The sequence below is a fragment of the Vulpes lagopus genome, chromosome 1 (genome assembly GCF_018345385.1).
Source record: "Vulpes lagopus strain Blue_001 chromosome 1, ASM1834538v1, whole genome shotgun sequence".
In the NCBI taxonomy this organism is placed as follows: Eukaryota; Metazoa; Chordata; class Mammalia; order Carnivora; family Canidae; genus Vulpes; species Vulpes lagopus.
The window spans coordinates 169,390,778-169,416,113 of NC_054824.1; the positions used below are offsets into that span (position 1 = coordinate 169,390,778).

At 40.9% G+C, this 25,336-nt stretch overlaps 1 protein-coding gene across 5 annotated transcripts in view; it reads left to right on the top strand.

Moving 5' to 3' along the window:
* The window catches only part of NMNAT2 (nicotinamide nucleotide adenylyltransferase 2), a 191,981-nt gene that overhangs the window by 31,587 nt on the left and 135,058 nt on the right, over positions 1 to 25,336 (top strand). For 4 of the 5 annotated variants that reach the window (XM_041755656.1, XM_041755646.1, XM_041755636.1 and 1 more), the window contains 2 exons: positions 4,170 to 4,266; positions 7,485 to 7,630. In XM_041755656.1, the coding sequence (XP_041611590.1) occupies positions 7,546 to 7,630 (85 nt within the window). In that variant the 5' untranslated portion in view covers positions 4,170 to 4,266; positions 7,485 to 7,545. The remainder of the gene's footprint in view (positions 1 to 4,169; positions 4,267 to 7,484; positions 7,631 to 25,336) is intronic. The other variant, XM_041755625.1, reaches the window with a different exon arrangement.

Consider the following 25,336-nt stretch of genomic DNA (forward strand, 5'->3'; position numbering starts at 1 on the left):
AACAGCAGGAACCAAGATCCCTTCAGAGAACCTGGTATACGGAGAGAGAGGGATGACGCTGATGCATGGCACAGGCAACAGATCACATGGAGGAAAGAGAGAGGGAAAGGGAGAGAAAAGGAATTTAAAACTTCTGGTTGCCAGGCAAGGACATCTTGGAGAGTATTTAGTTTTCATGTTCCAAAGAGTATTTCCAACACTCTTCAATCCTTGAAAGCTACAGCACAAACATCCTGGATTCATCTAGGGTTATGTTTACCTTGGCATGCTTTGCTCCTTTCCCACCAGCTTCTACCTTCCCACCAGTCAGTAAGTCTCAGCTTACACCCTACAAGAAACTGGAGTTCTGATTATTAACAAGACATGCTCTTGGGTTCAATCAGATTATTTAACTACAGGTCTACACTATATATTTTCTTCTTATAGCAACTTTGACGACATAATTTTGCCAAGCTTTTCTACTGTGCTCTATAACAATCCTGCCCAGCCGAGCATGAATGGAATTGGCCTCCTTCCTGTTTTCCTTCCCCCTTCGAACCCAGCATGGACAAATGACCCAGGTTGGGCCAATTAGAATACTTCTCTTTCTAATCACAGTGAGTGATCAGGAATGGGCACAAGATCAGTACAAGATAATCGGCGTCTTCCTTAAGACTTTACTGGCATTCCTTGGAAGGATGCGTCCTTTTTTCAATGGGATTATGATCTGTAAGGACAATGTCATTTGAGGCTTCCAGCAGCCATGCTGCTTTCATGTGAAGAGTACCCTTCTGAAAAAAAAGCAATCACAAAGGAAAGTAAATGGAGAGATGGTAAGAGAAAGAAATGGAGTCATAATGATGATATTATTTGAACTCTTGGATACAGATTTCTCAAAAGCTAGGTCTGCTCTTTAGGCTTCTGTTATATATATGAGATATTATGATGTTTCGGTATCTTAAAAAACTTTTCTCTCTCTCTGGGGAGAGCCTTCCCTGAGCTAGCCAATTCTTAGAGATAGCAAAGTGCTCAACAAAGGGCATGCCTTTGAAAGGCAAACTAATAGAGTCAGACATCCTCTATCTGACCCATAAACTCCAGGGGGCAATATCATCTGCCTTAATTATCCTAGGGCCAAAAATACCAGGCAACCAGGGACCACACCTAGAGCACAAAGCCCTCCAAAATTATTCAAATTAGCCTTCCCTAAACTACCTACTCTGCCCTGCCTTGCCTTTTCTGTGGAAATAAAGGCCCATGGCCTAAGCTCTCTCCTCACTCCTATCTTCCACCTCCTAATCATCCTGGTGTTTCTCTCTGTGGCTGGGAGAAACATGTCATGCTTCCAGGCTCTAGGACCTGTGAGGATAATAAGTTTTGTTTTCTTGGGTCTCTCCTGTGTCTCCTCTTCTGTCCCTACCTGGCTGACCATCTCATAAATGACTACAAAACAACTTCCTTCACATAGATCAATAAATTCTCTCTTTGTTGTAAGCTGGTTTGAATAGAGTTCATGTTATGGATTTCTGAAATAGTCCTGAGTAATCCAAGCAACTTATAAAATCTAAAAATGGCAGCTACCACCTTGAGCCACCTCACCTCCACCAAGAAAATGAATACAGGTTGTGAAGACTGAAACAGGTCCAAGTGGAGCAAATTTTTCCTATGCTTCTATTTCTTCTGAAATCAGTTAAGTTAGTACTGGCAAGTTCTAAGAGTAGCTCAGCTGTACCACTGTTATTTTCTGCATTTCATAGGTTTGGGGAATCATGGGAATGAAATTCTAGGTCGATCTCACTTAACTGAATTGTGAGGTATTGACAATGAGAAAAAATATTTTGTATTTTAAGTGGTCTATCCTTTATTTAACACTCCCTGGAGCCAAATGTGTTTTCCATTTGGGTGATGTAAAGAAGAGAAGCAGAGATATTCTCAGATGTCATTTTAGTGAATACATATCTTTTTTTTTAACTTTTTTTTTTTTTTTTTGAGAGAGAGAGAGAGAGAGCATGAGCATGGAGAGGGGCAGAGGGTGATGGAGAGAGAGAATCTCAAGCAGACTCATGCTCAGCACAAAGCCAGGTACAGGGCTCAGAACCCTGAGATCATGACTTGAGCCAAAATCAGGAGTCAGATGCTCAACTGGCTGAGCCACCCAGGCACCCCAATACTTATCCTTCTTATCTTTCTTTCTAAGTCTGCTAGAACTGAATTTCTACCTCCTATTGCTGCTTTTGGGAAAACTTCATAAGTTGTGAGATCTTAAGTCTCAAGATGAAAATAATGATTTATTTTCTCCTCCTCCCCATCTGAAAGAAACCATGATGAATAAATCAGCAAATATCTGAGCTAGCTGAAGAAATTTATTTTTAATGGTATACAATGTTTATCAGTTATTAAAACCTGTGGTGCCAGCAGTATTGCTGTTTGTAATTGATAGCCAGACTTTAGATTTTAGAAACATTTTTAATTTGTGAAAATTGATTTGAATGATAAGAAAAATTATAAATCTGAGTGAGGTTTTGGGGATTTAGAGCCAGAGGAAGGGGAATCTTGACCTAGGGACATTTTTCACTTCACAGTTGTACAAATACTTGCTTCTGGAGATGATGGGGAAAATAATGCTAATCATTTTAGCTGTATCCTTGAAGATGTTCATCTCAAAGAAAAGTGGAAAAGGCAGAGAGAATTATACAAATGTACAGGCTTGTAGAGAATCCCAAGGAGTCATGGTTCTCTCAGAATATTTTTTATATTACAGGAAAACATTAAATATTCACTTTCTGACTTTATGACAAGGACTAAAGGAGCCACATAAACATGTGTGCCTTTCTGCTCTTCCTTAAAGGATGACCCCTAATATTAGCTTGTAACCAGCTTTGTAAACATGGAATAGTTTCCCCTTGATCTGTGGTATAAATGGATGATTAATCTGGACTACGTGAATAGGGAGAGAAAGGAACGTGTGTATCCACTCTGCTAGACTTCACATGTGTACATTTCAAATCCGACCCAATAGACACTTCTACCTACCCTTCAGAACCAATATTGACAGCAGGGAAAGTTCTGGGTTGGACTGTCCGTCTTGAGCCATTTGGAAACTAAACTGGCTAGAGCAGATTGCAAGATTTAAGCTGTGGGAGAATGACTCTGGTAACTTTTCAGCCTAAAGCAATTACCCAGCTGTTGGAAAGTTGAAATATTGGACCAAATTATATTACCTCAGTTAAAATAAGCATTCCCGAGAATAGATCACTATATATATTAAGGTACATGTATTATGCAAGAGTTGACATTCCCATTTCTATATCTCATGAACCAGCCTTGGAATCCTCCCTGAAAATAAATTTGTTATTAGTATCTTTTTGGCTATTTGCTTTTGTTGGTTAATATATACACTACTGGCACATTTCCAAAGCTATTACCCTCTAAGATCAGAACTTCCAGAAACTTCTTTGACAAAGCCATCAATAGAAACAACTAAACACTTAAAAGCAATAGGAGTTTTGTAGGTAACAACTATGGAGTTTGACCAAAAGCTTACATTATGCTTTTTAAAAAGTCAGTGACTCACAGATGGTGCTATTTGATCCATATAGCATCCCTTAAAGTACACAGGGCACATTTTAAAGTCGCTCCAGGTGACAAAACAGAATCGGCAATAAATGACTTGCCCAAAGCCAAACAATTAACAGGTGGCAGAACCAGAACTTGTTCTCCATGTCTTTATTATTTTTTAAATTTCTTTTTTAATTGTAAGTAGGCTCTCTCCCCAACGTGGGGCTTGAATTTATGACCTTGAGATCGAGAGTCACATGCTCTACTGACTGAGCCACAAGACACCCCTCCCAATGTTTTTATATTCCAATTCCAGAGCCCTCTTTGGGAATACAGAAATTAGATATAAGCATAAGGAAAATGACAAGAGACAATTAGAATCACAACCAATTAATCTAACCAATAGAATTTAAACTATTACTTAAGACATAACCTACAAGACTGAAAATATTAATTGCATTGTATAACACACTCATGTGTCATTGTTACTCTCTGGGCACTGGGCTGGTAAAAAAGGTTTTTGATCTTAATTCATCAGTAAATATTTACTGACCACTCTTGTGTGTGGGAATCCTGAATTGGATATTTTCTTTTTTTCTTTTTTTTTTTTTATTACTAAAATTAACTTGTAGAATTGAGTGACCAGTCATTCCAGCAAGTTAACACTGAATTTTGCTCTCCACTCTTCCATTTCTCCTGGATAAAGAAGAGAAAAAAACCTAAGATGTGGTAAGGCAATTCTCAGTCTGTTCTTCATACCTCTGCTAAGAAGTCCCATTCTCTCATTTATAAAATAGGTATCACTTATTGACCACCTACTATATGCTATGTATTCCACATCTATTATCAGTAATCTTCACATCTCTGTGGCTTAGTGGGTATAGTTACCCTCATTTTTACAAATGTGGTTAGTATAGCATAGCACATTGAAACACAATGAGATAAGGGTCAAGAGCAGGTCCTTTGATAAAAAACTATTAGAGTTTGAATCTGGCTCCATACATACTAGTTTTCTGAACTTGGACCAGTTCTGTCATTTTTCCGTGCTCCTTTATCCCTCTCTAAAATGGGATAAATTACATGAACTTATTAGAATTATATGAACTCACAATTAGAGTTATTGTGAATGTTAAATGAATTCACATCTGTAAACAGCTTATAGTGCCTGGGCTTCTAGTGGTACTCAATGAATGTTAGCCACTATTATTAATTTGATGTGCCCCACGGCTTAATCTGAGGGACTCTTTTCTTCTTTATACATCTGTTACTCCCTAGATGACCTCATTATTTAATCCTATGGTTTTAAATATAGAACTATACTGATGACTCCAGAATTCATATCTCCTGCCAAACCAATGCTTTTTGAGTGTTAGTCAACTCATGTCACTTCTCCACTCAAAACCCTCCAGTGACTTCCTATGTCTCTCTGAAAAAGCCAAAGCCCTGGCCAGAGCCTACAAGGCCCTATGTGTCTGTCCTACTTTTCTAGTCTGTCTTCAACTGCTTTTCACTTTCTTTCATTTCTCCAGCAATACATGTATGTGTGCTTCTTGAACATTCCCTAACACTCTTGCTCATCAGACTCTTTTCACTTACTATTCTGCACATATAGTCAAACGACATATTCCTTCACTTGCTTCAGGTCTCCTGCTCAAATACCATCTTAACAAAGATGGCATCCCCAGCCACCTTGTGTAAAGGAGGATTTATTTCCCTTTCCTTTTCTTCTTACCCTGCTTTATTTTTCATTGTGGTATCTATTGTCATTATGTTTATTCATTTTTTTTTATGGTCTGTTTTCCCCCCTAGCATGTAAACTCTAGTAAAGTAGGGACTTTGTTTTATTCACAGTCCCTAAAGCAAGTGCCTTGCACATGGCAGACACTCCATAAAATATTTATTGCTTAACTATAATTATGCTAATTGCCCAGCTAGTGTCAGAGTTCCATACCCAAGTCAGCCTCCCTTCAGTATCTCTTGCACTTTCTACCCACACTAACCTGCATCACATGCCAGGGAAGATACAAACCCCATTATAAATATACATCAATTCATAGGACTTTTGTATCTGAACCAGAAATTTTGTGCATATTAGGGCTGATTTGCTATTCAGCATAACTTAGTAAATATTTACTGCAAATATTAGCAAAATTTGGCAAATATTTACGTGATCTTGAATAAGAAACAACAACCCACTAATATAGGGTAGCAATTTATTCAGGAATCTCAAAGCCTAGGAAAGGTAAATATTTGTACCTGTGGATCTCTAATTTCGGAATTGTTATGTACACCTAAAACTAAGACAACTTATGTGTCAATTATACCTCAACTTTTCAAAAGGCCATTAAAAAACAAGAATTAATAGATATCACAATATAACACTTGGTTATCCCTCAAACTTTCTTTCCCCATTTTCTCAATTTCAGCCCACTTCTTTGCGTAAGCCAAATTTCTAGACAAGTTCTTAGATCTCTCTTCACCTCATCCTTCACACCCAACCCATGTGAAAGACCAGGAATTCTATCTATCAAACAAATCCTGAGACCATCTGCTTTTCATCAACTTCACCTTTACAAATCCTAGCCCAAGGACAACTCCCCTTACCCTAGGTTACTAGCAGAATTTCCTGAACGTTTGCCTCACCCTCTCACTTTTTGCCTACCAGCCAGAGTAATCTTATAAAAATGTAAATTACTCATCACTCCCCTACTTAAAGCTTCAGTGGTTTCCTTTTGTTAGTCCTCTTTGAGTTATTCCACTTAGAAAAACACCCTGTCCCTATCCTAGCCTCCAAGCCCTACTTCATTCAGTCCTGAAGGACAGTCTAATCTTGTCTCCTAGCGCTTTCCCCTTCATGCACTCTAGTCACGCTGGCCTTCTTTCACAACTATGAGCACAATCAACCCTTCCTTGTCCCAAAATATGTGTACTAGCAGTTCCTTGCCATTTAGGTTGCAATCTGAATTTCACTTCCCTGGAGAGGCCTTCCCTGACTACTGGATTTAAAGTGGCTCCTCTCCCCCATTCACCTTTAGTTCTATTAGAGAGTGAAGGGCATCCTTATTGTGCACTGCACAATTACCATCTAATATTTTCCTCCCTTATCACCTATCTCTCTCCATTAGAATGTAAACTCCATCAAGAGGGTGAGTTTGCTTTACAGGCAGGGTTTATACACAGGGCCTCACACATAGTGAGCATTCAAGAAACACTTGTTGAATGGGCAAATCTTTGTCTCAACTTTGGGAGCTTACATAAGATCACAGTAGCTTCCTAATACAGCTTCAGTAACTCTGCCCCATATCTGTTCTCGGCATCGCTTCAACCCACAAAAGGTTCATTATTCCAGGGGAAGGATTCAGATTCCCCCTATTTCTTGGCAACCGCTAGGTGAAGATCTGGACTCAGTTCAACAGTCCAAAATCACCAGATGAGGGGGAAAAGAACGAAATTAGCATTCCTGACATGAACGATTGCCATTTCTCACTTAAAATTTTGAGGAAGAAAAAAAAAAATTCGTAAGATCAAACACTTTTGGAGTTGGAAATGTTAGAGAAAGTAGATGTGGCCAGAAGAATGTTAGCATGTGGGAGGAAAAGTCAGAAGGAGGTAAGAGAAAGAAAGGGCTCACACCATGCTGTGAGGATTCATGGCTCTGGGCTGGGATACTGTGTCTTGCCCTGCACCTAAACACTAAGGAAGAGCGTGATGGAGTGAGGCGGGTGGGGGCGAGGAGCGGGAGGCGAGGGAGACCAGGACGAGGGACGTGAAAAGGGCTAGAGAGAAAAGAGGAGGACGGAGCCGAGCAATACAAAAGCAGCCTCGGCTTTCGCCGGAGCTGCAAGCGTTAAGGGGAGGCGGGGAGTGACGCGGTTTGCGTCTGGAGCGGCTCCTTGGAGTCCACAGCATCCACCGCCGGAGCCTCGCCTTCCTTTCTCCCTCTGCAGACATAGCGAGACACAAAAAAAGAGGCGACCCCTGAACCAGCGCGAGGGACCCGCCCGCACCATGACTGAGACCACCAAGACCCACGTTATCCTGCTTGCCTGCGGCAGCTTCAACCCCATCACCAAAGGGCACATTCAGATGTTCGGTGAGTCCTCCCGCCCGCCCCCGGAGGCTGCTTCCGCCTCTCCTTCCCGGCACCTGTGTTTTCCAGGGCGCCTGAACTGTAAGGCGTGTGCCGCCTGGAGGGACGCGCCGGCTGGTGCCTCGGGTGGGAGGTCAGCCCCTCTAGGCCGGGCCCCGGGGAGGGGCGCAGGCTGCGCTTCCCGGGCGTCCCCGGCTCCGGCCAGACCCGGCTCACCGGGGGCCGCCGGGTGGGGGAGGGGACGGGCCGGAGGGGACTGTGGGTCTGGGCCGGGCGGGAGCTTGGGGTGCCGGACCTGGGGCGCGGTGGTACCGCAGTTTGGACACTTGGCCGGTGAGGGTCGGGGTGGGGTAGAAGGAAAGACGGGGTGGGAGGTGGCGTGCTGCTTGTTTAGGACGGGTGGGGAAGCACGAAGGAGTTAAATGATGCATATGCCTTGCCTTGGAGACACAAACACACGCACGCACGGAGCACACCGTCAGCAGGGCTGGAGCTTCGAGCTTCGAGGGGCTTCGTTCGGGGTTCGGTCAAGGGCTCGGAGCGGCCCAGGGCGGATGTTCTTGAGGGTCGTGCACCGTGTGTCGGTCGCGCGGGGTGGACGGCGAGTGAAGGGGGCGGGGGCTGGCCAGCCTGGGCTTGGCCGCTGGACCCGCGGCCCGGGCGGGAGGGGCGGGGCGGGGCGGCGCTGCGGGCGGCCCTTCTCCCGCCGGCGTTGACGGATCCGGGCCCAAGTTGGCCGAGGCGCTCTGCCCAGGGCGGCGATGGCACCGGAAAGGCTGGCGGCGTGCGAGTGCGAGTGCGAGTGCGAGTGCGAGTGTGTGAGTGTGCGTGTGCGTGTGCGTGTGCGCGAGCGGGCGGGGGCCGCGAGCATCGTCGCGCGTTTGTTTGCTGGAGGCTTTGGGGCGTGGAGAGAAAGGGGCGAGCGGTGGTTCCCGGCTGCTGGCCCGGGATTCCGCGGGGCCACGGGGGGCGCGACGGATGCTTGTCGGAGGTCTCGGGCCGCCGGTGGACGCGGCTTCTCTGCTGCTCCGGTAGGACCCAGCGGCGCGGGGGCGAGCGCGGGCAGACCCTGAGGACCGACCCAGGTCACTCCAGAAGCAGGCAGAGAGTAGAGGTTGGAAGTTGGGGTGCTCTTTTTTCTGTCATTGAAGGAAACAAGGAGTGGGGGGGGAGCGCGCTGGAGGTGGATGAGAGACCGGGGAGGCCTCGCCTGCGCCAGCCCGCGGGCCGGCGAGGCGCTGTCCAGAGGCGGTGGTGCTGAAGCGCAGGGCGCGCCGAGCTGGCTCTGGACACACGTGTCCACCTCCAGCCGGAGGACCGTGTGAGCCCTCCAAGGGCTGTTGAATGAAAGAAACACCATACCGGTAAAGACAGAGCGAGGTGGCTTTGGCTGAAACTACTCTTCTCTTAGACGCAAGAGGTGCGTTGAACTGGGCCCGCTTATTAAAAACCTCATGAAAAGAAAATAGAGCTACTTTGAGCCGAGGCCAGATCAGATAGGCACATTATAGGATCCAAGGAGGGAGACTGAGAACCAGCCATCCCAACCTCACCATCCCTTCAGCTTTTAAAAGTGTCTTATTAGGAGCTAATGCTAACTTACCTATCAAATAAAGACTTTTACTTAAGCACTGGAGTATACCAGAGCATCTCATCATTCATCTAAGGGAATATCGGTACCCTCGGAACACTCTGCTTTTGCTGGTGCCTTTACCCGAATCCTGCTTTTCTTCTCTGTCCACGTTTCCTCTAGCCATTTCACATCACTGTAATTTATTCTTCTCCATTGCCCAGGCAGGATTGGGCATTCCTCTGGAACTCATTGGCTCTAGAAATCTTTAGTGAGCCATGAGGTTCTCCTTTTTTTCTCCCTGGGTCTAAAGTAGTCAATTCTATAGCTTTGGATTGGAAGAGGGGTAGATTTAAATCAAGAACTGAGGATTCTATCTTGCAGCTGAGAAGAGTCTGCTAACAGCGAGAAAGGCTTTTGTTAAGTCAATACTGATCTGCCAATTCTCCATGAGTTTAGGGGAGAGAATGTGTGGAAATAGACGTGGATTACAGCACGCAGGTTTAGACATAGAATTGGGTGAAAGTAGGCTTTCTGACAGTAGTGACTCTTTGCTTGATAGTGGAACTGAGGAATAAGAATATCTATCAACAAAGCCTGTGAGTGTCCATTAGTTATATGTAATCCAGAGAGCCACGTGGGAAGAGGATATGGTTTGCTCTCTGTGGTTTTAAGGAGCTTATAACCTAATGAAGGATTTAGCACATATACATATGAAAAGGAAACAAGAACAAGAACACAAAATACATATTAAACTATTCTTTGTAGAATTTCTTATGGGAATCTTTGAGCTCGTGATAAATTTTGTGATTTACTTCTGTAGTTTCTAGTTTACCAAGCCTTCACATCTCACTCATTCTTAGTAACAAGCTTACCAGAAAGGCATTGTTATCTCCATTTTACAAATAAGAAACTGATGTTCAGAGGTGAAGTGACTTTCTTAAGAGGCTTAGGTGACATGAAGAGTGGGTGGCAGAGTTGAGACTTGAAGCCTACATTCTTGATTCCGCTTGCAAAGGCCTTTGCCCTACACCAAATGCAGGAGCAAGTGCTCACTGATCTGACTGCATAATTCCATGAACTCTATTTCCTTCAAACATATACTAACAGAGATTAGAATTAAACTGGTCATCAACTAAATGAGATTCCTAAATATGCACTTTAAGAGCTTTTTTTCCATCTGAAATGAAATCAGTTAGCCATGAACTATTTTCTCTTTTTAAATGGCTTTTATAATCTTCTCCACAACCGTACAGAAATAAGATAATAAAGTTATCAAACTTTCTTTAAGGTTCCTGAAACTTGTAATCAAATTTTTAAAAAAGATTTTATTTATTTATTCATGACAGACACACACACACAGAGAGAGAGAGAGAGAGAGAGAGAGAGAGAGAGGCAGAGACACAGGCAGAGGGAGAAGCAGGCTCCATGCAGGAAGCCTGATGTGGGACTCGATCCCAGGTCTCCAGGATCACACCCCAGGCCGAAGGCAGTGCTAAACCGCTGAGCCATCTGGGCTGCCCTCGAATTTTTTTTAAAGATCCGAACAGGACTTTGAAATTAGACATCTTTAAGAGTTCCTATATTTGAAATCCAATTGCTTACCAAAGGAAAAAAAAAAAAAAGACTATAAACAAAAAGAGATGTGCCATTCAAAACTAAAAACCCACTCTTTGTCTCTGAGAAGTGTATTTGTACAGTTCTCAATATTTGTAAAAATTTTTTTTAAAGATTTTATTTATTTACTTGACAGAGAGAAAGAGAGCAAGAGTAGGGGCAGAGGGTGAGGGAGCAGCAGGTTCCCCACTGAGCAGGGAGCCTGATGCTGATACCTGGCTTGATCCCAGGATCCCAGGATCATGACCTGAGCTGAAGGCAGATGCTTAATGGACTGAGCCACTCAGGCACTCCTGTAAAATATTTTAGAATGAGCTTTTGATATTATTCCTAATTGTGGCTATAGAAACATACAGAAAAATTTAATATTTGTGATGGAGATATTTGACACTTAAATACTTAACTATAACTACTCAAGGATGAGTAAATTTTTGGCAAAATAAACTCATAAACTAACAGTGTATTATTTCATGGGTCTGCCTTATTAATTAAGAGACTAACATGACATCTGAAGTTTTTTTTTTAATACCTAAGATTTAGTTATTAAGTAGGTAGAGATTATATTTCAGTCTAACTTTCTTTGCATTTATATTACTGTTTGTCAGTAAATTCACCCCTGGGAAATTAGATAGTAAGTTTAAATAGACAAGTAAGAAAGGACTGATCAGATAAGTTTTGTTGTAAAAAATAAAGAATTGAAGAACTTGATTACAGCTGAAACTTATTCTGGTTTTTGATGATTGCAAAATAACTGGATTTTTCAGTTTTTCTACTTCAAAATATTTTTACTTTGAGCAAGTGGGTCCTTTGAAAAAAAAAAAAGACAGGATCCAGTTCTGTCCCTCTTCAGGGGTAGTGAAGAGGGCTTTTTACTTACTGTGGAGTTGGAAATGCAGCCCCTATTGCTACAACTAGAAATCATAAGAAAAATGGATTTCAGTTGCTACTAATATAGAGAAATGTCAAGAAACTATTTAATATGCTTGAAATGCCTGTAAAAAAGTAGTATTAGGGATCCCTGGGTGGCGCAGCGGTTTAGCGCTTAAGCACAAAGTACTTTATACTTTTGGCAGCATTATCTTATGTGATCCTACCCTGCAAGTTAAATTGGGTTGGATAATATTATCGTTTCCCTTTTACAAATGACAAAACAGAGGTATAGGTATAAGTCATTTGGTCAAGGTCATAAGCAAAATGAAAATAACACTAGTTTTCTGATATCTAGACTTTGTCTCTCAACCAGGATGCCTCAGAATTCCTTTAATCGCAACAATACCTATGAAAGGAGGAGTTACCTAACTTTAGTTATTAACAAAGGGTAATGAGAACCTTGTGAATTTTTGTCCTTGGTAACATGGGCCACTAACAAAATATATTCAACAAGGTATCTGTTCCCAATATCTTATCCTATAACAAGGAAAGGCTATTTCTTTTCTTATTACTCATATATTTTCCATATAATTGTGTTGCTGGGACATTTTTTCCACCAGTCTCCCACTTCCTCCTTCCTCCCCACTCTTCTGTTACCACAACTAACACCTACTTATCCTTCAGATTTTAGCTTCAATGGTACTTCCTCAGGGAACCTCCACTGACTTCTAAATTAGTATGGTTACCCTGACATTTAATCCCACATCACCTTATACTTTCCATGTCATAACTCTCATCTCATTATATGCTTAATGACTATTTTCCATGCTAGACCTTAAGCTCTAGGAGAACAGAAACCATGCCTGGCTTCATTACTGATTTCTTTCCTAGTACCTAGCATGGAGTAGGCCTTCCATAATAGTATAATATAATAATGGATGCAAATAGCAAGTCTTTCCTCCATCATAGTTGTTGAGTAAATAAAAAAAAATAAATGAGTCTATAGAATCTTGTTCCAGGTAAAGGGCTGGGGTGGCGAGATAGAGAGCCATGACATATTAGAACAAAGGACGGTTCAAGGAGAAGGGGAGTGAGAGATAATACTGGAAAGGGAGATGGAAGTCTGATCGATTATGAAGGCTTCTAAGTCATGTTAAGGAATTTAAATTTTATCCCAATGACAATGAAAAAACATTGCAAGATTTTTAAAGTAAAGGAATGTCATTGTAATATCTCTGAAGTTATGATTTAGTCAAATTTTGAATATAGATTGGTGAAAGGCAAGAATAAAAATGTAGTGACCAGCTATGCACCTATTTCAGCAATACAGAGCTCAAGTAAGAGAAGATGGTCACCTCACCCAGGTTGGTGGTATCTGGAATGGAGAGTGAGTATATTTGAAAATATTTTGAGAGGTAAAAGGGATGTTTATTTGATGACTTGATAGGTCAGTGGGGGCAAAGTAGATCAGGGTAACTCTCAGGTTTCTGTCTAAGGTAGGTGAATAAAGAACATTGGAAGAGAAGCAGATTTAGCGTTGGTGGGGAAAGTGAAGATTCATACTTACTCTAAAATTTTGGAAATATGTATTCTAACCAAGCACTAAAAGGAAATACTTCAATTCAAAGTGTCTTTGTAGCTAGGACATCTGAATCTTCTAATAAAAGCTCCCAGTAGGTTCTAAGTTCCTTATATGAGAAAGAACTGAAATTCATTAATATTATGGATGTAAAAAGATAAAAATGAGTGTGCTGCTTTTTTAAAAAGTATGAACTTGGAGAAAATCAAGGTCCTAAAATTGACTCTTTTTTTTTAATACTAGGATTGTGAAATTGGGAATAGTTGGTACAGTTCATTCTAGAACTTGCCCGCCACTGTGGTGATGGCTGTAATAATTTCAGCTGGATTTGAGCATTCTAACTCATTGATAAATTACAAGTCCACTAATGAAAGCTTATGGATCGATCATGATAGTTTCATTGGCAGGAACTATATCTGCTCATGACGTGAGAATAATGCCTGGAAAAGAAAATTTGGACATTTTTGTTCACATAAACAGGTGTTTGGTTTACTTTCGCCTGGTGAATTGATTACCTGAGCTTCATGTGGAACAAGCTAGCTATGAGAGGCAAATATCCCATCTAGAATGCATCCCAAACCAAGGGATAAGATAAAACCAAGAGGCTTGGGATCCCTGGGTGGTGCAGCGGTTTGGCGCCTGCCTTTGGCCCAGGGCGTGATCCTGGAGACCCGGGATCGAATCCTACATCGGGCTCCCGGTGCATGGAGCCTGCTTCTCCCTCTGCCTGTGTCTCTGCCTCTCTCTCTCTCTCTCTCTCTCTCTGACTATCATAAATAAATAAAAATAAAAAAAATTAAAAAAAAACCCAAGAGGCTTGATGTTCTAATAATTTTGAAGTGAAGAAATATTAATTTTTAGTTTTTTTTCTCTTTCTGTTTTACTTGATTTTATTTTACATGTCTAAGGCTTTTTTTTATTAGAAGATATGCTAGAAAAAAAAGAAGATATGCTAGAATTATCAGAATTAGAGGTTCATATGCCTTTTAGGAAAAAGTTTAAATTATTACTTAGTAGGAACATGCTTTAAAATATGAGTCTCTTTTTGTTTTTAAAAGATTTTTTATTTAAGAGACACAGAGAGAGTGAGAGAGAGAAAGAGTAAGCACAAATGGGGTGAGGGTAGAGGGAGAAGCAGACTCTGCTGAGCAGGGAGCCTGATGGGGGACTCCATCCCGGAACTCCAGGACCACGACCTGAGTTGAAGGCAGGTGCCTAACTGACTGAGCCACCCGGGCACGCATCGAGAGAAACATTTCCAAACGCATTTCCAATGTTAGACCAAGGCAAATGAACAGCCTAGAAGTATGGAGGCAAACTAAAAAACATAGTTTTTAGTTCAAACTTGGACCTCTCTGTTTCAGAGATATCTTCAGACATGAGAGGAACATGCAAAATTGGATGGATTATCTTTATTTTCTGTTGTTTTTCTATTGATAGGCAATAGTTGTTGAAAGTAGTATATGAATGACTGGAAAAGAGAATAAAAGCCCGCTTTTAAAAATGTTTCTTTAAAAGGTACCTGGCTGCTCAGTTAGCAGAGCATGTGACTCTTAATCTTGAGTTGTACGTTTAAACCCTACATTGGGTATAGGGATTACTTAAATAAAATAAAATCTTAAAAATAAAAAGTGTTTCTTTAAAAAAGATTCAAGTGTAAATTTTATAATATCACCAAAGATACAATGTTCTGAATGTAGTGATTGTTTAATCAATATTTAATGACACTATAAAATACACATCTCTAGTAAAGTTCTTCTTCATTTTTTATTTATTTATTTGAGATAGAGAGAGAAGGAAAGCACAAATGGGGGGGAGGGGCAGAGGGAGACAGGGAAGCAGACTCCCTGCTCAGCAGGGAGCCTTACAACATGGGGCTTGATCCCAGAACTGAGATCATGACATAAGCTGAAGGCAGATACTTAACTGACTAAGCCGGCTAGGTGCCCCTCTTGTTCATTTTTTTTAAAGTTTTCAAATCATCCTGAATTGCTCAAAAAGATCCTAAGGATACAAAGAAATGCATTAAATATTTTTCAACACCACCTTTAATTTTTAAATTTTTTTAATACCACCTTTTTAAAAACAATATTCAATGCGCAGAATTTTGTTAAGGCATTTAAAATAATTCCTAAGGATTCAATGTAAAATACTAAGAACTGGGATATAGGAATTTATTTGATAGAGAATTACATAACTTTATTTATGGACACATTCCATATCTCAACATATGTAAATGCAGCATTCGTTTACAAGGAAGGAAGTTTTCCATTGCCAGAGGTTTTCCATTATAAGCATTCAGTTGCAAGGAACAAATTTGCTTTTTTTGGATACAGTTTGGCAGATAGCCTCAGAAATATTTTAGCCCAAAAAAAAGTTACATGGTTTGACCAAGGCCATCCCACTGACGTTGCTATCTTCCCTCCCTCTTTTTTTTTTTTTTTAAGATTTTATTTATTTATGAGAGACACATAGATAGAGGCAGAGACATAGGCAGAGGGGGAAGCAGGCTCCCCACAAGGAGCCCAATGCAAAACTCCATCCCAGATCCCGGGATCACACCCTGAGCCAAAGGCAGACCTCAACTACTGAGCCACCCAGGCGTCCCTCCCTCCACCTCTTGTACTGTATGATATATCCATGACCTATGAACTCTGCAGCAAAGGCAAATATTCTAACCACTGCCAGCATGATCATCTTCCACATTATCATTTTAATAGTGGCACTACCTTCTTTAGGCTTCTGTAAACTCTACTACCATTAAACTGTTTTCTGTTAAATTTATTGCACAATTCTCTTTAGTTCTGGACAAGTGAGCCATTCAGGAAAATTGTTGTAATTCTGGGGATATAGGGGTAAAAGGAAGAGGTAGAAAAGAGCAAGACTTAGAGGCTAACCCATGGAAGTGGTGGCAGCTTAAATAACACTCTTTTTTCCTACTTTATTCTGTATCCGGTTACCTCCACATGGATAACCATGCTGCTACATGTGGACCTCATTTAATATTTACCAAACAGTAGGAAGAGGGTGAGTGAAGTATAGCTCCTAGCTAAGGCTAAATGCATATGGTTTTGCTTCTGTTCCAATTGCTTAGGTCATAAACCTTGAACTTTCTTGATCCTTCTCTCTTTGCACAACCCATCTATGTCAGCAAATGATTTTGGATCTCTCTATCTTCAAAATACAAGTAGGACCAACCTCTTTTCCACATCTACAACTCTGATATAAGCCACTAGTATCTTTCATCTGCATTATTTCAATAGCTTCTTAACTGATCTCCCTGCTTCTACCCTTGGCCCCAATACTCAGTCCTCAACAAAAATAGCCAAAGCAGTCCTTTCTAAAATGTAAGCCAGATCTAAGTCAGATCATGTTGCTCCTTTGCTCAAAATTCTCCAATGGCTGTCTATCTCATTCAAGGTCAATGTCTTTAAAATGACGTACAAGGTCTCCATGATTTGCAACCTTGCCTCTCACCCCCCTACCTCTACATGGCTCTTTCCACCCATTCTTAGCTAACCTTACTGATCTCCTTGCTTCAACCTTAGAGCCTTTGTGCTGAATGTTCTCTCTGCCACATATTCCATGTCTAATTTACCCTCCTTCTCAAAGTTTTTGCCCAAATGTAACTTTTTCATTGTCTACTTGGCAGATCCTATGCCCCTGATCACATAATTTAAAATTGAAGCTCACACATTCCCAATCCCCCTTTTTCTGTTCTTCTTATATCTTTTCCCCTTACCTCTTATTACCTTTTAACAAAGCATGTAATTTCCTTATTTGTCATGTTTGTTATTTAATGTCCCCAGCTAGAATGTGAGCTCTTAAGGGCAGGGATCTTCATTTACTCTGCTTACTAATGTATCTCAGGCTCCTAGAAGAGTGCCTTGCACATAACAGATGCTCAATAAATGTCTGTCGAATGACTAAATGAATGAAATGTTAGAATTACCTACCATTCTCACCTCATATTTATATTCTTTTTGTGGCAGGAAAGATAGAGAGTCATGAGAGGACTCAGGGGCAGTTGATTCGTTCAACAGCAGTTTATCCAGTTAGGCATGTGCTTCAGGCACCATGCTAGGCCTCAGGGATGTGAAAATTAAAGTCACTCTTTCCAATGCCCCTGGGAGATCATCTTCCATACAGGAGACAAACAAGCTAAACATAGCAGTTCAAGTCATAAGTGCTATAAAAGAGGTGAGAATGAGGTAGAGTGGGAGCACAGAGGAAGAAGACAAGGTAGGAAGGCCATCAGAGACAATATTAGTGAGAGTGAGCTTGAAAGTAGGAGCTGCCCTGTGCACAGGATGGAGAAAGACATTCTGGGAATCTCCAAGGAGCTTGCTAGATGCCTGTGTGGGTGGGGACAAGTAAGGGCAGGAGATGAGACAGCCAGAAAACAGGGCTGGGTGGAGAGAAGAGGTGGGCAGTTCCAAAGGGTTCAGACTTTACCCAACACTTTTAGTGAGCCCCTGAAGGGTGAGGGGCAAGGGGCCTTGTATACCAAATGTCAATGTTCCTGTCATTGTGGTTTTATCTGGTTATTTTGAAGTTCTTTTTTTTTTTTTAAGATTTTATTTATTTATTCATGAGAGACAGAGAGAGAGGCAGAGACATAGGTAGAGGGAGAAGCAGGCTCCCTGCAGGGAGCCTGATATGGGACTGGATCCCAGGACCCCAAGTTCATGACCTGAGCCAAAGGCAGATGCTCAACCACTGAACCACCCAGGCATCCGGAAATTATTTCTGTATCACTCTTTGAAATAAGGAGGGCTTTTCTTCTCTTAAAATGTGATTTTATTTATCTATTATTTTCTGAAATGGAATCATTGTCTATTGCACAAGTCATATCTACTGAAGGAATAAATAAATGAAAAACAATACTACTGTACAACCCACCCAAACAACCAACCTCTTCCTTAAATGGAAGTTGTTCTCACCTACTTTCTAAATGTATGTCTTCCGTTAATGGGATGGCCTCTCATTGTTCAAATACCCTCAGATTTGGTGAACTCAGTTCACTGTAGTTTGATCCTCCATAATTTTGTAGAATTTGGATCATATGCTTGCTCTCTTCCATAGGCTTAATTGTCAGGACAGTAAGGACTATAGAGATATTTTTTTCCTTGACACTTGTTTTTAGCTCATATCCTTTTAGGAGGTCTTGAACAAGTATATTTCTGCTCTTGCTATAAAACTATGGGTTTCCGGGCCGCCTGGGTGGCTCAGTGGTTAAGCGTCTGCAATTAGCTCAGGTTGTAATCCCGGGGTCCTGGAATCAAGTCCTGCATCGGGCTCCCCACAGGGAGCCTGCTTCTCCTTCTGCCTATGTCTCTGTCTCTCTCTGTGTCTCTGAAGAATAAATAAATATAATCTTAAAATAAAACTATGCGTTTCCATGACTTTGAAATTTAGTATTTTATCATTTTAAATCCTCAAGTAAGTGACAATTTCAGTGGGGGGGCTGGGTCTCCCAATGCTTTATTCTCCAACAGTTTCCAACCCTTTGTGTTGGTACCCACAGTGAGGTAGAATACGCATTCCATGCAGCACTCAGATTAAACTACATCAATAACTATTCATATTTCTCTTGAAATATTTATGTGCTGATAAATATTTGGCAGTGTGTGGTTCATTGCATGGACTACAAGATCTTTAGGCAAATGTTTTTTTGTTGTCGTTAGCTTAGAAACTGCTACCCATTATAAATTAAGACAATAAAATATGATACATATAAATTTAAGCCATAATGGCTTCATTTACCAGGAACCAATCTGCCAAAGCACAGTTTAAAAATTATTTACTTATTATACCCTGGGACTCAAAATTTATAGATAACATAGGATTTTCCCATGCTGTGAGTAATGTTGAGAAAGAGTGGGTAAATGGCTTAGTTTTTCCTATCGCTTCATTATTTCTCTCTATATGGACATTAATAAACTGAATTGCTATTGATTTGGGGATATGCTTAGTCTCCTTTGGTCTTTGTTTTCTCCTCTGTAAATAGAGTGATTGAGATAACCAAGGGGTCAGCAGACTATATAACCTGCTGGCCAGATGTGGCTTGCAAGCTAAGAATGGCTTTTATATTTTTAAATGGTTGAAAAAGTGTAAAAGAAGAATAATACTTTGTGACATGTGAAAATTATGGAATTTGAATTTTAGTACTTATAAATAAAATTTTATTGGCATCCAGCCACACTCATCCATGTGTGTATTGTCTATGGCTACTTTCATACTACAGCAGCAGACCTGAGCAGATGCGATAGAAACCTTATGAACTACAAAGCCGAAACTGTTTACTATCTGGCTGTTTACAGAAGAAGTTTGCCTATCCCTGGTATAACCTACTCCTGGGGGTTGGAATGGGAAGTGCATCTAAAGGTTTCCAAAAATATAAAGTGCAGTTGAAGTCCATTACCCAATGGAACTCTTTAATGAACACTTTTCAGTCTAAACTACATCTCCAAAAAGATTTGTTTAAGCAGTAAATGCTGTTTCAATTTCATAATTGTAATTTTTCTAGCTGACTGAGTAAATGATTGTGTTCACAATGGGGATGAATTTCTGGTGTTTGGTTTACATTGGACGTTGATTAGCCCCTCTGGCTACTGTTGGACATTTATTTGCCATTGAACATTAGTTATATTTTCCCAGAACATCCTTTTCCTGATTCACAGTTACCTCCTTCTTTAAATCTAATAATTTATATACTTTATGTTTGAGGATTTTAAAAGATTCCCAGAACATCCTTTTCCTGATTCACAGTTACCTCTTTCTTTAAATCTAATAATTTCTATACTTTATATTTGAGGATTTTAAAAGATTAGCACATCAGTTGCATCAGGCTTTTGCAGGCTGCTCTTGCAGTCACATCTCGTTTTTCTGTAGCATCTTGCCTCCCTGTGAACTCTGATAGCACTTGGTTTGTACCTCTCTTATAGCACTTAGCACATTGTGCTGTGGGGTGTAGCTATTTCTGTCCATGTTTCATATTCTCCATCAGATTTAGATTTAGGTCCCTGTCAGGGTCATATGGCATTTTGTATTTGCTAAGGTGCCCAGCAGAGTGCTCTAGGCACATGGAAAGTACTATAAATATTTACCAAATAATAGAGAAATTGAACTATTAGGAATATTTAGAATCCTAATCTGTTAGGAATATTTAGAATTCTCAGAGATAAAATAGATGATCAGAAATCAGACAAGAATTTGGGAACCAGCAAATATGGGAAAACAGAAATTCAAATATGACAGAGTCAGGAAATAGGACAAATAATAAATACTCAGGGACTTCAAAATTGAGATGATTGTTGTCCCAAGATGGGAAGGCTCATGTGTCCTAGGTGGAATCCTATCCCAGAGTATAATCTTTCCAGATATCCATAGTGGGAACCTGCAGGTCATTTGGGGGAGCTATTAAGTACATAACTTGGCAGGAATGAAAAATATGGGGTCAAGGATGAAGGTGAATCCTGAAACTGTCCTCTGGATGCTGTAGTCAGATGCATGGTACATCTAGGAATGCTTTCTCAGTGAGGTGAGAGGGTTGGAGGATGGGCAGAAGGGTTAAGTTTTATTTTTATTTATTCACAGTTTGTAACAGGTTTTAGGCGCAAGGCACCTGGCAAAGGAAGATTTGTATATTGTTTACTTCAAACAAACAAAAACACCCAGAAAACTTGGTTTGTCAATTGTAAGTTTTCATTTTCAGAAATCACAGAATACCCATTTGAAGGAGATTTCAAAAATCATCCAGATACTCAATACTGAAATCCCCTTTAAAACGTCTTCACAAGTGTTTGTCCAAATTCTGTTTGCGATCTTCCCAGGCCAGGGAATGCACTATTGTCCAAAGCAGCCAAAGAGCACTTGGCACAATTTTACTTTTTTCAAGATTGTTCCTTCTATTAGGCTGACATTGGCCTTCCTGAGACTTTCCTACGTTGGGAGTTCTTTTCCTGTTTCTTTTTCCCTGGGATCTATGGTAGAAGTCTAATTTGTCTTCTACTTGTGAGATACTGAAATAGCTGAAGACCGCTATTCTGTCCTCCTCACCAGGCTTCTCTTTAGGCTTAAAAAGTGCTAGTTCCAGAGCACCTGGCTAGCTCAACCACTTGAGCATCTGCCTTTGGCTCATGATCCTGGGGTCCTAAGATAGAGCCCATGTTGGGCTCCTTGCTAAGAGGGGAGCCTGCTTCTCCCCCTCCCTCTGCCACAACCTCCCCCCACACACACACATACACTTGCGCTGTCTACCCCTCAAGTAAATAAATAAAATCTTTAAAAAAAAAAAAAAAAGAAGAGCTCTAGTTCCTTCAGCTGGTCATCCATTAGTGTTTCTGGTCTTCATATCACCATGGATTATCTTTTTTGATCATAACTTCATTGTCCATATTCCTCTTTAAATGTTATGTCCAGCTCATGATACAGCATTCTATTGTGGCCTGATGTGTGTTGTTTTATCTATTACTGGGCTTACTACCTTACTGGATACTCCCTTTATTTAAATGGCACTCTTTCTAATTAAATCAGGTAAGGGAAGCTATTGCAACCTGCATGCTAAAATGTCCTGACATGCTGAATAACCAATCAATTAGGTGGACTGGGCTTCTAAACTAGTCCAATTTATTTAAAGATCTGTCTAGTAAAAAACAAACAAAAAACCTGACTGATATATTATCAAGATGTAATATCTTCTGGAACTTTACAGGTTAATGCACATGCCTGGCTGTGTGAGATGTCAACCATGCATTGGGAGTGACATGCTGCCTTTAGAATAAGGAACTTTGCAGGTTCTTGGACAGGGCTGAGACCTGAAGTCTCTGAATTCTTGAGTTATTGAGTTTCTTGAATTTTGTTGCAAGGTATGTTAATTTTTTAAGTGAATTCTGTTGAGCGGTCCAAGTAAACTCTCATCCATGTTTAAAAGTCCTGATTTGGGGACTGAATTCTGAACTTTCTTCTCATCTTGTCTTCTAGTTCTTCTGGTCATGGTTATGCCATTGGCACTGCCCTATTCCCAGGGCTTCCAAAAGAGTGGCAGAAATGCTCTTGTTCCCAGCAACGATGACTTTGTCCCAACAGAGGTGGGCAGTGGCATGTTTAAATTGGGCAGGTGGAATTTAAAAACAAATAACAAAAAGGTCATTTTTCATTTTTCTTTTTTTTTAAAGATCATTTTTCTTATGGCAATATCCAAACTTGAGAAAGTAAACAATGATACTCCAAAGAACCTTTCATCTAACTTCAATAATTATCAATTCTTTGCCAATCGTAGCAAACCTTTTGAAGCAAATCCCAGACAAATCCTATTGTTTCAAAGTGAGAACCATTCACTGAGTACATAATTGCTTCTCTGTCTATATGACCTCCATTAACAGACTGGATCTTTCTCTTCCCCGGTTCATGTTTGTTTGCTTGACATTTCAAGTTACAGATGGGCAAATAGGGGGACAATGACTAATTTCCATCTTTGAGCAGACATAATAATGCCTCCACCCCAGTCAACAGCCACAGACGCTTTATCATTGGCATTACCTTTACAGCAAGGGATTTATGGCCTTTCCCATCTTTCTCCTATCATGTCGGGCCTGGAAGACTCCCCTCCAGAGTCAGACTCCCACTGAACACAATAGGCCTTTCTTCCATGACATACAACATTCAGCTCTTTATCCCTTGTCGTTCAAAGCGATGAATGTCTGTGTTAGAAGATGTTCCTACATCAGTGGACCCCAACTATGGGGACTCTGAACTACCAGGGCTTCTCATAAATCAGAAGATAAGTCTGGGAACTGCTTCCAGAAAGCATATACATTCACCCTCATTATGGCACAGGCTAAGTCTCAAGTTTCTGGGCTTTGGATTATATTGTTATCAGTTTGATGAGGTAAGCCCATACCGATCAGGAGTCCTGCTTGGTAGTTATAGATTTTATTGATGAAAACAAAAAAAGACAGTGGGCGGGGATTTTTTTTCTTCCACTTCTTCATAAGAGGAGGAAAATAATTGACCAAATTCTGTTTGGTGACAATTTTGCTGCTGGGATAGTATTTGAATTCTGGGCTTCTGTTTGGCCTGCCTTTAACCTCTGTAGAAAATTAAAATAAAATCCTTCTTATTGGTGCCTTAATCCTTCCCTTGCAGTGTTTTAAATCAACTTTTCAAAGTGTATTGTCATGCAGTTTTGTTATCATTTGCATTTAAATGCGGTGAATAAAGAACTCCCTGCTGAATCCCTTGGGGAATGTGAAGCCCAATATCCCAGTTTGCCTGGTAAATCAAGCAGTTCTGAATATTCATAAAAGAGGCTTGAATGACTTCTCCATATGGAATTTGCTCTTCCATCTGCACTTATTTTGCTAAGATTGGTTCTTCATGGTTTCACTTGTGGTGGTATAGAGCTCTGACCATGGACAGGGAAGAAATGATGGGAAGCTGGTAAGGACAGTTTCCAGAGTGGGGCCTCTCAACATGGCCATCAGGGTACTCTAATGTTTTTCCGGCATGCTTGCCTTTACTAAGTCCCATCCCCCATTCAGTACAAACCACAGTCATTTACACATATGCATTTCTTTTAGATGCAAATAGGTTAATTTCAGCCTATTGGGATCAAAAAATTTTTTGTTTGTTTAAAGAAATGTAGAAACACATTGTGCTTGAAGAGGAAAAGGAATGGGAAATGAATGGCTTGTGAGGAGTTGTTTTATTGTGTGGCAGTGGCTTTGGGGTAAAGTCTGAACTTTGGAAATTAAAGGGATGGGGAAGAGGAAAGAAAATTCAACTTGTCTGTGTTGTGATCTCTCAGCTTCCTTTCTCTTTCCTTCCCCTTAGGCGTGAACTATCCCCAGAAGGTTAATGACCAAAGGCTTTTGTGGGAGATGAAACCACTTAAAGGGGTTCTCCCTGGCCTGGGGAAGCAGGAAGCAACAGTGGCCAGACATTCTTAACACCAGGGAATTTTTCTGTTTGGTCAATGCTGTGACCAACCCTCTTTATCCTCTGCAATGAATAATCACTATAAACTAACAGGAGCTAACGTTTATTGAGCACTTACTTTGTTCCAGGCACTGTTTTAATGCCGTTCTTGTTTTACCTCATTTAATCCTTACAACAATTCTATCTTTTTTAAAGATAGTATTTATTTATTTGAGAGAGAAAGAGAGTGTCTGTGTGTCCAGGAGTAGGGGTCAGGGGTAAGGGAGAGGGGCAGAAAGAGAGGGAGAGAGAGAATCTCAAGCAGACTCCCCACTGAGTGTGGAGCCCCATCCATGGCTCAGTCTCGGGAACCTGAGATCATGACCCCTGAAATCAAGAGTCCAATGTGCTTAACTGACTGAGCCACCCAAGCGCCCCTTTGCAATAAACCTATTTTCATTCCCATTCAGCTAATAATCATAGAGGTTAGGTAACCTGTGTCAGGCCACACAGCAAAACCATAGTGGATAAAAATGTAGTCCCAATACTCTGTGACTCTTGTTACTGCTTTAACTACTATAAGTTGCTGCCTTGCTCATTTGTTGAGTGAGAAGGGATGCTGAGCACTGTATTAGAGGCTGTGATGATGCAGATACGGGCTAGGCCTCATCTGACACTTGCCTCTACGAAGTGGGCCAGTGCCAGGGTTCATGTGCAGAGAGGCCATCACTGCTCTGGGGAGCCTGCCCAAGGCAGCCAAGTGTGGATTCTGCAGAACACCAAGGAGACCTGTGGACAAGTCCAGAGGACAGAGGAAGAGCAAAAAGAAGGGCTCAGCCCAGAACCAGGAAACACTGGAGGGAAACAGGAGATTGGGAGCAAATCAAAAAGGCCCCTGGGTGATAACTATAAAGTAGAGTGAAATAGTCATACTCACCTTTCTGTTAACTTAAAGGCACAGGGTCAGAGTGGACAGGTAGAAATATAAAATTCTCTCCTTTTACATTGTCGTTGGCAAGACTGTTGATAGATAATTATTCAGTAACCTCCCTCCCCTCACACACTGTAAAATGAATATAATAATACCTACCTTACTGGGATCCTATTGTGAGCATTAAATGAAATGAGGTGAATATATTGTAATAACACCTTC